At 37.5% G+C, this 12526-nt stretch overlaps 1 protein-coding gene across 9 annotated transcripts in view; it reads right to left on the bottom strand.

Annotated features, from left to right (window-relative positions):
- Mbnl2 (muscleblind like splicing regulator 2) overlaps positions 1–12526 on the bottom strand; it is a 153215-nt gene that overhangs the window by 26202 nt on the left and 114487 nt on the right. For 3 of the 9 annotated variants that reach the window (XM_004870844.4, XM_004870843.4, XM_087193015.1), the window contains 3 exons: positions 8515–8568; positions 7691–7844; positions 409–444 (listed from right to left, as the gene is read on the bottom strand). In XM_004870844.4, the coding sequence (XP_004870901.1) occupies positions 409–444; positions 7691–7844; positions 8515–8568 (244 nt within the window). The remainder of the gene's footprint in view (positions 1–408; positions 445–7690; positions 7845–8514; positions 8569–12526) is intronic. The other 6 variants (XM_004870848.4, XM_004870846.3, XM_004870847.4 and 3 more) reach the window with 3 other exon arrangements.

Genomic DNA, 12526 nt, shown 5'->3' with positions numbered 1-12526 from the left:
ATAAATACTTCTGGGAAACTCTGATAACTCTAACACACAGCAAAGAGGAGATAAAGGCACACCACTATGAAACTTTAAAACATTGATGAAATTAGCCTGCCTCTCTGTTTTTCTTATGCTATATCAGATAAACTATAAAGAGAAACAAAACAAAAATCATTAAAAAGCAGACTCATACTTGTGGTTTTATGTTTTTGTAGTGATTGTTTTAGTACAAGAGGTCACATTAAAACTGTTCATTTTCTTAAATAGGTAAGTACATCTTTAAAAACCTATATGTTAACTCTAAAGCCAAATAAGCCTTCAGGTCTATTTCCTAAAGCATTTCTACCATCTCTGAAATAAATTTCAAACAAATGAAGGTACTGTACATCATATAAAAGACAAATAAAAAAGGTTGAAACCTACCAATACTGGTAGCGGGTGTCATGCACAAAACTGACCCTGATGTCATGCAATGGTGGGTGGAAAAAGTGAATAAAGGGAAAGAAACAGGTTAGCGGTTTAGAGTTAACATTCAAAGTGAGATTGAAGCACAACCAGAAATAAGTAGGGTTAGTTAACACAGTTTTTTAGCGCTGTTCACATTATCAGTACAGACACAAATATATCTGACTTTATTTTAAGCCAATAATATTCCAAGCTTACTCTTAGACCACTTTTCACACTTTCTATTCAAATACATCGACATGATTCTAATCAGAATGACTTGTGGTAATGCCATGGTATGCTTCCTCTAAGATCTCAATGTATTTTATAGAATGTATCTTATCAAATTAATCCTCCGAGGTAGGAAGTATTTTACAGATGAAAAATCTGAGGCAATAGTAACTCCTCCAAGGTCATGCTTAGTGTGAGTCAAGGGCAAGGCTAGAAACAGGACTCTGTTCCTAAATCCAGATCTTATATTGACTAGATTATGCTGCACTTACTGCATTAAAATTTTGTCCGATTATATGCAAACTGTATATCAAAAAATCAAATAGAAAATTGGTTTGGTTATAAACTGCATGAAAGCCAGTAATGTAGGAAGATGGGGGTTCCTGGGCAGGATGCCCCACAGAAGTCTGTGAGCTACTTTCTGCTCTGAGGTTCTATGACAAAGGAGGGGCACCCAGCAAGGAAGTCTCTACACTACCGAGGCAAGTCAGTGCAAAACTAGGACTGAATTAGGACTCAGACGCGGAGATTTTTTCAGAGTTGCGTAAGTGTTACCTGACAGAGGCCTTTGGCAGAACTCCTAGGAAATCCCAAGTTAGTGTCTAGGTGGGTGGGGGTTACAGCTTTCCCTTAGGAATAGTTGTCTTACCTGTGGGTGTCTTATAATGTATGTGAATCAAAACACTCTGACCATGATAGAAATATGTGTTGGGGAGAGCCAAAAAAGAACTAACTTACAGCTTTAAGGGATTACCTGCTACTGGTTCAGTTCCTTACAATGAAAATCTAGGTAATATATGGATTTGGTAACTGATGATTAGGTGGGATGGAGGTGTCAGAGAAGTAATTTTTAATGAACATAGGTGTACCCACTTAAGCTTTCAGAATTGCCTTCTGAGATATTAGATGAGAAATCTGAAGTCTGTACATCTTTATTCTCTTTGCTGAGCACTTCATACCAGAGGGAGACTTCTTGCCTGATCTGCATTTTGATCAGGCTAACATTACCTACTCAGAAAAAGGGGCAGTTTAATTGGGCTACTACTAGATTCTTCAACAAACATGTGCCGGTCCATCCAACTTTAAACACATACATACACTTACCCTTAAAATTGCTTTCTCTAGTTTTATCTCTCTCACCTCCATAAACTTCTGAAATGTTACCTACACATAAATTTTCACATCCTTGCTCCCACTGATTGCTTACTTCTCTCCAATTTGGTTTCATTTTCACCTCTCCACTCAAACTGCAAATGTTACTCATCAAAAAATTGCACATTGCCACTCTGGGAGGCTGAGGGAAGTCTGAGTCCAGCCTGGGAAATTAGTGGTTTCGTGAGGCCTTGTCTCAAAAATTAAAAAAGAATAAGAAAGAAGAGAGAAGAAGAAGAAGAAGGAGAAGGAGGAGGAGGAGGAGGAGGAGGAGGAGGAAGAGGAAGAAGAAGGGGAGGGGGAGGGGGAGGAGAAGGAGAAGGAGAAGAAGAAGGAGGAGAAAACAAAGCTGGGGATAGAGCTGAGGAGGAAGGTCCTGGGGTCAATCCCCAGTACTGGAAAAAAAAGCAAACAAACAAAACTCCATACTGCTGCAATTGGTGGAAACTCTCGCACCTTACTCTATTGTTCTTGAGTCTCAGCAGCATGTCACACTTGGCCACTATCTCCATAACAAACCACCGTCTTCCCTTAGATTTTTTTTTTTTGGTACCAGGGATCTAACTTGGGTCCTTGTGCTTGCGAGGCAGGCGGCGGAACCACTGAGCTAAATCCCTGGCCCTTCCCTTAGATTTTTCATCACGCGCGCGCGCACACACACACACACACACACACTATTTTTTTCTGGCACCTCTCTTTTGTCTGCTTTGTAGTTACTCTTCCTTCCTAGAAGTCTATATCTCTATATGCTGGAGGTTTTCAGATTCAGTTCTGGGTTCTTTTCATCTACTCTAAATGTTTTCCTGGTGTATCATTCAATACATGGACTTAAATACCATCTATAAGCTCATGGCTTCCACATTTATGTATTCTGCCCAGATCTCTTCTCTAAGCTCAGGTCCTTCTTCTAAGTGCTTGCCTGGACCCTTAGGTCTCCAATTCAACAGGTTAAAACTTTATCTCAAATACCTGGTAAGCATCACTGTCCATGAAGAGCTCTGGCCTAAAGTTATGTCTGATGCTATTTCCCCTTGTGACATTCTCAGGTTCAATTTACTAAGAAGCCAAAGCAATCCTGCTTCTGAAGTGCAACTTGCATTTGTCTGTCCATCACTACTCCTACTTTTCAAGTCCTGGTCACCATTATCTCTAATCCTGGCTATGTGACAACACCCTAAGTAGCCTTCCCACTCCCTTCCTAGTCATTCTCCAATCTGCTGACCAAGTCAGCATCTCTCAATGTATGCCTGGCCACTCCTCTGCTGTAAATGATCCGCTGGCTTCTTCTGCTGGTGGGATGAAGACTCTTGAGCTCCAGGCTCTGACTACCTTTCCATGCTGTCCATACCTCTCTTCCCTGGCACCAGGATCCCGAGAATGGAACACATAACACTTCTGTCCTATTTCTGAGCTTCCCACAAGTCGTCCCTTCTGTCTAGAATAATCATCACCCTCTCTTTTCATCTCCCAGGTCTTAAGGTACATGTCATTTCTTCAGAAAACTGTTCAACTGTTCTTTCACCTACCCACCCCCAGCCATGTAAATCAGTTTTCTATTTTAATCTCATTGAACTCACGTTTTCATTCATAGTACTCTAAAAGCATTTAATTATATATTTACGTGGGTATTTGTTGAACATCCATCTTTTCTCCTCTCCTGTAAAGTTGTAAGGGCAGAGATCCTGTCTGGCTAGGTCTATGAGTCACACCATAGGTGGTTAATATGTTGGATGGATGTACTTAGCCCTCAGAAAGAGGTGATTTGGGAACAGTGCGTTCCTAAAATTTATTAAAGCCCAAAAGCTTGTGAATGATTCAAATTAATCCCTATAACAATCCCCTCTTCATTCTCTTGAGTTCCAAAGTGGACAGGCTTTCTTGGACGGCTTTCCTGTGTCATGTATACTAGCATCATCTGAGTAACAACCAATAATAGCAGCTCCTATCGCCACTATGGGTTCATTGTAGTTATGTCACTTCATCTTTAGTCCTAGAGGTGGTGAAATGGTCAACCAAATTAATTGGATAAGCCTTTCTCTCTACCTGGCCCAAGATGGACGTGAATACTGGAAAAACAAAGCTTTTGCATGTGAGTGCTCTCTTACCTAACGTCAGATTTTGGTCCAGCTGTGCAAGCTGCATCTTTGCCATCTTCCCTTCCACTCTCTCCTGTGAGCACTGTGCTACAGCCACAGTGAACAACTTCCTGTTCTTCAGATGCGCCCTTCCCATCCTTGCCTGTGATGCTCTTCCCCCAAGGGTGAAATCTCATTCTCTTTCAAAGTCTCAAGCACATTTTTCTTCCTTTACATAGTCTTCTTTCTCCATATCCTTTGTAACCACCAACTGTGGTGCTTACAGAAGGCAGAACACGTTGTCTCCTTTTCTTTCCTTCACGCTCAGACCCTCAGCCCACCCTGAAGGCTGTGCGTTATCCTTGGTTTTCACCTATTTCTCAATGCCTTTGCATTTTCATCACTGGCTGTGGAACTCAGAACATACTATATGTTCAAGAAATGTTTGCAGAATTGAATGGAACAGATACATCTTACTGTGGTTATGCAGATATAGTTTCTGCTGAACACTGATACATCTCTCACCGAGTTGCACGATGACCTTATGTAATATGTATGGTTTCTCATTATCAGGCAATATCTGGGCTAGCACTTTTGCCCTGTGTGACTTATTTTGTGCTCTTGAAGTAATGAAATAAACTAAGGAAGGACTCTATGAGTTTCCATTGTCCTGACCAACTAAGGCCTTTTGTTAGGGCACTAATTCCATGAACAAAGCCTTCTCAAATATTTTCTGCTGCAGTTGCACAAATATTTCCGCTCTAGTGCCTGAGCCAGAATGATCTGGATAATTTCACTAATTTTATATACCACATCGCAGTGTGGACACAGCCTCAGTCTTTCCATCTGCAAAATGCAAAGAACTATTCTTGCCACTAACAGAATTGCAACATCTTGAAGAATAATGAGATAATATCTGTAAAGACACTTTCAGTAACTCAGAATAAACCTGTCAGGGAAATGCCAAGAATTATTTTCTGCTATTTCTGTAACTATGTGTGGTTTTGCCATGTTCCTAATATAGCAAAGAAAAAGTATAACTACTTGGTTAAAATAATCCCTATCAAAACAGAAAAAAGGGGAAAAATCCCACCTATTGTAAATGTGCTAGGCCATCAACCAGGGCAATAATTATCCTAGTATGGTTTTGGGGAAGAATCTGTGTTTCTCCTATTTTAATGTCTTTATAGCTTGAAGGCAGAATTTCTGAAATCCAGATTCACATTGTGTCAATGGGAGAGTTTAGTAGCCTATCTGAAGCTTTGCTAGGAATGACCTTCCAATAAAGGATAACCTCTGGGAGGATAAAAATATGTCTTTTGCTTCATACTTATGATAATTGCTTATAAAAAACATTTACAGAAAAATAGAAAATCTGTCCATGTAAAAATAATGGGCCCACCATCTACCAGGTTACAAAAATTATTTTTGAACATCACTTGATTTGCAGAGGTTTAAAAACAACCATCATTAACAATGAATATTATCGTTATAATTTTTAAAATAAGGTTGAAAATGTAATTTATAAGAAAGAAACCCACAAAAACTTGGCCTAACATAAACACTGAAACTTCTGTTACGGATTTAAGTGAGAGAAGGAGTATGCTAATTTCCTTAAATAAAATCATTTTCTCTTTCATTATTTAAGAAAAATGTAAACATTTCTTGAGAGTTGAAATGCTGTTTCACAACACAACATCCACGTATCTTTTCACCCTGATCTTTATCTCATGTAACAGATGGAAACACCTCTGATTCCCAGAATAAGGGCCTGGGACCCACCCTGACTTCCAAAGCCCACTCACTGTAGGAGGGTTGCCAGCACATTTGAGTTGTTCCAAGAGAATCCACCAGAGGGCAGAAGTGCACAACCACAGCAACGAATACCTAATACGGTCCAAAATAAAATATGTTCAACAGCAATCAGGTTATTGATTTGGATCGGATTCATCCTTGCCTTGGAAATATTTGAGTGGTTTCCAGGCGAAATGTTTTTAAGTGAAGATTCTTTCAGTGTTTTAACCAATCAGTCATTATTGGCCTGGAGTGTTAAAACATGTATTAGAGGGCTTCAAAGTCTTTCATGAGGCTGAGCTCCTGGGCTTCATGGGTATTCTCAGGAGATGGTAAAGGGATTATTACCTATGTCTCCAAAACAGGCTTGTCCTTTTATGATTTCCCTTTCCATATATTCTTCCTTAATTTTTTGTCTCTTACAGTATTGGTCAAGAGGTCTACAATGAGACACTTGTAGAAAGCATACAAGACCTTAGGGTAAGCTGACCGTCTAGTAATTATTTAGTGATTATGTTATTTTTAAGTGGATTCCGAGTACAAATATTGCTAACTGTAACAGCATGACATGTCACTAAGGTCATAATAGGGCAAAAGTTAAATATACTGAATTAGAGTCCCTTTACAAGTCTGTGAGTTTCTTTTAAGATAAGTACAGGACTAAGATAAGAAAGTTAAACACTAAAAATAATTTTGCTTATGTAATTTATATTTTTCATATAATAAAATATAGTTGTCTACTAGTTACTAATTCATATAAGAGTATAGTTGTAACACAAAAGAATATCATGGAGATTTATTTAACTCCCTCTAGTCTTAACTCTTAATATGCTATGGAATTTAAAAGAATAAATAACCCACTGGAGAAGTCCAATCATATGCATTAGGATCAATCAGCTCTTTTTAATGAAAGTATTATTCATCTACATTTACCTTCAACTCACTATCATAGAATAAGGACTTTTGACTTTGAAACAAAAAGCTCAATGGATGGCCTTTCTACCAAGGTCTAAGTCATCTCCTGCTCTGACACAGGTGAAAACCACAGTCAAGTTATGGTGACTGTGTAGAGTGTGTGTGTCTGCCTGGGTCTGTGGTCACCCAAGAGGTCAAAGGAGGAAAGCTGACATGCCTTATACTTCTGTTTCTTCACTGGTAGCTGATCTGCTTTCTACATTAAAAAAAAAAAAATCTACTTTTATCTGATTTTTTTTGGCGAACCATGTGAAATCCATACATAGAGACTGGATGTGTGGTGTGATGTATGTAAACTGGACTAGCTCAGGGAACCTAGGTTCTCTTCCTTCTCCCAGTTGTGCCACCTTGGAAAGTCACTTATGGAGGGGGCCTCAGTTTTCTCATCTGTAAAACATCTGGATGAGGAGGTCACTAAGGATCCTTTTAACTCTGTGATTTTTATGATTAATATAATTGATCTTGGTGAAATAATAAGTTAATGCGCCTCATATTATCAGGCATTGGCTAAGAGCTCTACAGATTTGTGAACTTGGTGAAAGTTGAAGAAGATGGAAAAAGAGATAGAATGAATATAAAAATATGAGTAGGGGATTGCTTTAATTTGAATAGCCTTTTTTTTAGTGCTCTGAATAGAAATAGAAAAAAAAGGTTAGTATTTACTGGAATTGATATTTTTAGGTCATTCATGGTTAGGGACAATTTCAATTGTCACACGTAAAAGGTCTTATTTACATAACAATTTTACAGGCCTCATTTGAATACAAGAAAAACCAGAAATCCTAACTGCTCTCCACTTCTCAGGGGTTGAATCTGTCACTCAGCCCTATCAAATATTTGGCTTTAGAATACTAAATCTTTAGCTATCAAAGCAAAGTCAATATACCTAGATATCTATGGCAATGATACATTTCAGGCTGTATTGTTACCTTTAAATGCAAACTAGATTCCACCAAACAGCTTAAAGAAATGAGAAGAAAGCACATGACTGGAAGAACACGAGGACACAGACGCGGGACCGTGACGGCACCTACCTGTGGGGATGAATGCGGTGTGCTGCTGCAACTGTGCACTGGTCAGAGCCTGCTGGTAGTGCAAGACGCTGGGGTTAAAGACCGGGCTGGCACCGTTGCTTTTTTCAAGTGCTTGTCTCTTTGGTAAAGGATGAAGAGCACCAGGAGGAAAGGCCTAGAAATGAAGAATTCGATAAGATATGTCTAACTTAAAGGAAACATCGCTTCAGTGTCCACAGAGATCATCGATTGCAACATTCTTTTTTTCTTTTCTTTTCTTTTTTTTTTTTTTTTTTAAAAAAAAAACGAAAGCTAAGGAGATGCCTCTGCCATGCACCTTAATTTAAACAGCGGCAATGTCGAATGAGTGAGAATTTGTTATTGAGAGCGAAAGCATGATTTCTGTAACCCAAAACAGTAGCATCTCAACTAAGGAAAAGAAAAACTATCAAGCAACAACAACGAAAAAAATGGCTTCAGCTTTTAAAATGGGTTAAACTATTCTACGGGAGGGAGAAAGAAGCACTTGTGTTATTAATACCTATTCTTTTCTTTAACTAAATGGCAATTTCTTGAATTTAAAGGTTAATTAGGATTATGATGAGCATTTTTCTGAGCCAAGTAACTTAAATTTGCTTCACTCTTTTGGAAAAGGTATTAAAATTTGTTAGGATTAATTTATTTCACAGATTACATATGAAAATGAGATGGCTAAACACCTTATTGAATTTTTTCTATAAATTAATAATAATGATTGTTTGCAACCAATATTTTACAAGTAATACAAATCTCAGATGGTTCTCTGAAAAGCTACATGCAAAGCGAAAGGTGAAAGGTCAAAGTACCAGGTCTACAGTTGCTTCGAGAGGTCGCTTCATTGCTTTGGCAGTCGACTGAGTCTTTTAATAACAGGCAGCGAGCACATGATGGCAGTGGGCCAATGGGATTCAAGCGAATTAACATACAGGTAAACAGCAAGCAGAGGTGCATCATGGGAACGGCATTGCATTGTGGATAGGTGAGAAGGAAAAAAATATTCTGAATGCAATATACAACATACAAAACACTAGGCATGCACAACAACAAAAATGTTCTCTAAAGAAATGAATATTACACCTTAAATTAGTATTGAAGCAAAAATGCATCTACTATACCTTAGTTAAAAGCATATAAGAGAGTAAAATATAGATGTTTGAAATTCAGGAAAGTTAATTAAAACAGCAGCTTGCATACACACCATAAGCATTTTTTATATTGCTTCAGAAAAAAATGCAAAACTTTTAAGGGCCATTGGATTGAAGAACTTCTGATAAGTTAGTTTTCAAAATGAAAAAACAATGAAGGCATCAAGTACAATCCAAGTTGAAAATTTTCATAAAAATAATTTTTAAATTTAGATGTAGCCTAGCAAGATGAAGTAGCAAACTGAGACAAAAAATTCAGGCAAAAAAATATTCAAACACAAGATTATTTAGGCAAAATTGTTTGAGTTTGGATCTTTATTTTTTGTCTGAATCACGTGGATAATTGTCTCAATTCTTCTCTTCACTCCGCTAAGTATGGGTCTTAAAATATGGACTAAGGTCCCAAACTTAATAAGTTTTTATTTAAATAATGAGTTTCAAAAATTTCTCACTTTTCCTTAGTTTTCCTGTTTCTAACGACTAACTTATCATCCATTCTGTTTTCTACTACCTTTAAAACTATAATTTAATTCATCTCAAGCAACTTACCAGATTACACTAAAAAATACCCTTTAAAAAGGTATTTAGTGTCCTTGAGTATCAAAATAATTTCTGTTTTGTAATTCTATTTGTACTTATAGCTACAAAGAGTAATCAAACCAATTAATGAGAAGTGAAGTCTTGGCTAGGACAAGTACAACTGCTAAAAATAGCAAATAACTACTTAAAGATTAGAAGTAAAATAGTATCCTTAACTTATAACCATACTTAGGGAAGATATTTTCACTTAACTGAAATAATAACAAATATGGATTGATTTCAACCACAACAAAATTCTTCCTATTCCTTGTTAATTATTATAAAAAATCTAAAAATTCTGTGATGAAATTCTGTGAAAATAAATTCAAAGGAAGAGCTCCAATGCAAATAAAAATGAAATATCCCTTTTCTGTTTAGCACAATAAGTAAATCCCTAAGGTTTGTCTAACAATTAAAGTTTATATTCTTAAGTTCTGAGATAGAACTATGACATTTGAAATAAAATGGAGGTAACTAATGATATTTTCCTTGGCAAATAAATGGTTGCTCATCATCATTTGATGATTCAGGATAAAAAATATGAAGACAATAGGAGATAGGTAAAGAGTTATCAGCTGAGGGAGACTCAAAATGAAGTGGGAAGGATAATAGGTTGGGTTGGGATTTAGAATGGTCAATGGTGAGAAAATGTTTTGGGGGGAGTTTTGATAGAGGCTATCAAAACATATGAAATGAATGTCATGAAAGTAAAATTATGAATGCTAAAACCAAACCAAAAACAACTCAAGGAACTCAACAATAAGAGAGCTTCTGGATATTCTTTCCTCAAATGTGAGTTCAACATTATGTAACTTCCATGATGACGTATTCTTTTAAAATCTTTCAGCCCTGCAAAGTTTCACATTGTTATGTAATACGAGGTTTTGTTTTGTTTTCTGAGCTTAAACTGCTCTGTGTTAACTAAAGAAAGCTACACAGCCTATTCTCATGGAACACACTGAGAACATTGGGTGGTTAAATTCAAAACCATTTTGGTCTCAACTTTACAGATTCAATTTTTCCCACTACTTAGAATTTACAGAATTAAAATATTATTCAGTGGATCTTTTCAGACATGCTGACTAGAAGCAACTCCAAAGGCTGTTATTTCCAAACAAAATTCAGATTTAACAAAGCATCATTTAATGAAGTCTCCAAGTAGGCTCCAAGAATAAGAAATACTGAATATTTTTTAGGCTAATCATCTGGAAGTTTAATATTCTTTTCCTTTTCTCTGTTGAAACCTGATTTTCATAGAATTTAGAATCACCTAGGAGTGTAAAGAAACTGAGAACACTACAGTGAGCATGAAAGTGGTACCATGTGTCTTCCATTGCATAGTGCATACTGCATGTTTGCTGTATGAGATGCAAATATCTTCTTACCAAGTAAACTCTGAAGTATTGTAGGGAAGAGCAAATATATTAGGATTAAATATGCCACTCACTGCACAGCACATGTGTAGAACACACTTGCAAAATCTACATGGGTGAATAATCATACGCCAATATGGCTTTCTAGTACACAGATATTCTGGTTTAGCTGAGATTGTTCGGTGGCTGGTATGTTTGCCTGCACTGAGAGATCTGCAGGCTTAGACCCAACCTTAGAGATCGAGGAACTCAGTGTATGCTCGGAGCCTCTTTAGGCACCAAAGCAGAGGAACAGTTCCTCTTAGTTGAGCTCCTATGTGCCACTCACATGGTATCCTCTGTTCTTGCCTTGACAACACTTCTGACCTCCTGGTAGCTCTGGGCCCTTCCATCTTTGTGTATGTGGCTACATGAGTAGGACAGTGAGTTTTCCTTTTCTGCATTGAGGAACAGGCTCACTGCAGGTTAAGATGAGCAAACCAAGGCCCATGCCAGGTATTACAGGCAAAGACCAAACTGGAAGGGTCAGGAGACCCTGCCAAAAATAATCAGAGCTGCTACTTTAACATGGCATAAAAGGATGTGGATGAGCAGGATGGAATTCAAAGTTCCTGTCCATGTTTTCTTGAACAATGGAAACTTATCTAGCTGATTGCAGCTTGTCCTGTTTCCTTTCACAAACTGGTTCCCTTCTTGTGTTGCCCCATTTTGGTGTATATGAATAAAGACTGTGTACATGCAGATCAAATACTCTTTGTGTTAAAACTACCAAGGAGAACTCTGTCTGGCTTATTCTCACATTTAAAAAATTCTAACAAGGGTGATGCTTATGTTTTAAAAGGTATTATAAAAGAATAAGGCTCAAAAGGAAATAAATGTCTTTTTTTCTGGAGTCAAAGTTTTAAATTCTTTTACAGGGTCTGATTAATGAAAATAAGGGGGAAATCCCCAGACAATAATAAAAATTACGCCATGGAAATGCACTGAGTTCAGATGTGGAAGCCTGGTGAATGTAATATTAATACCTTCTAACTGGAATCATTGCTCCCATTTGTCCTTTTAAGTAAGGAAATAAAATAATAGTTTTCCTTCAATGTATTGGGTAATCCTGCTGCTAGGGAAAAATACTTTATCTAACTGTATCTAGGCTGGTTTCGATTGAGATTCTCACTTTAACTAAAAAGACATGACAGATTCAGTAATTTTCATGTCATTGTCAGAAAGACACTAGCTTTTGTTCTGAAACTACATTCCTTTGGGTTGTCTCTGAAGATGCTGCAAGATCCTGTGACTTCTCAGAACTCCAGAATTTGGGCATGATGTAACAATCTGAGAAACTATGGTAACTAACTCTACTGGCACCCACTGCAGTAACCTTTATGCATCCTGATGAGTATAATGTGAAAATGTGTAGGAGGCCCTACAGCAGAGTACAGCTGAGACTGAAAATTACGAGGTCAAGGAATGACCTATTTGTGTAAATGGCCACTTTCACTCGTATCGCCATCAGCCTGGGTCACCTATTATTGACATATGATAGGTATATTGTTCCTTCAGTGACTAAAATATGTATTGATTGTGGGTGTTAGAACTGGCATTTCTGGAAAACAGGCAGATAAAATCAAGCAAGGCTCAGCCCTAAGGTCACCATGAGTACCATGGTTATGTCTTGATAGCTATTTGAGTTATATAGATACTGGAGTTTTCATATTCCCAGAACC

Source organism: Heterocephalus glaber, unplaced genomic scaffold, assembly GCF_053883595.1.
Source record: "Heterocephalus glaber isolate CG9 unplaced genomic scaffold, H.glaber_assembly_v1.0 deba00001577, whole genome shotgun sequence".
NCBI lineage: Eukaryota > Metazoa > Chordata > Mammalia > Rodentia > Bathyergidae > Heterocephalus > Heterocephalus glaber.
This window is presented reverse-complemented; position numbering and strand designations above follow the sequence as displayed.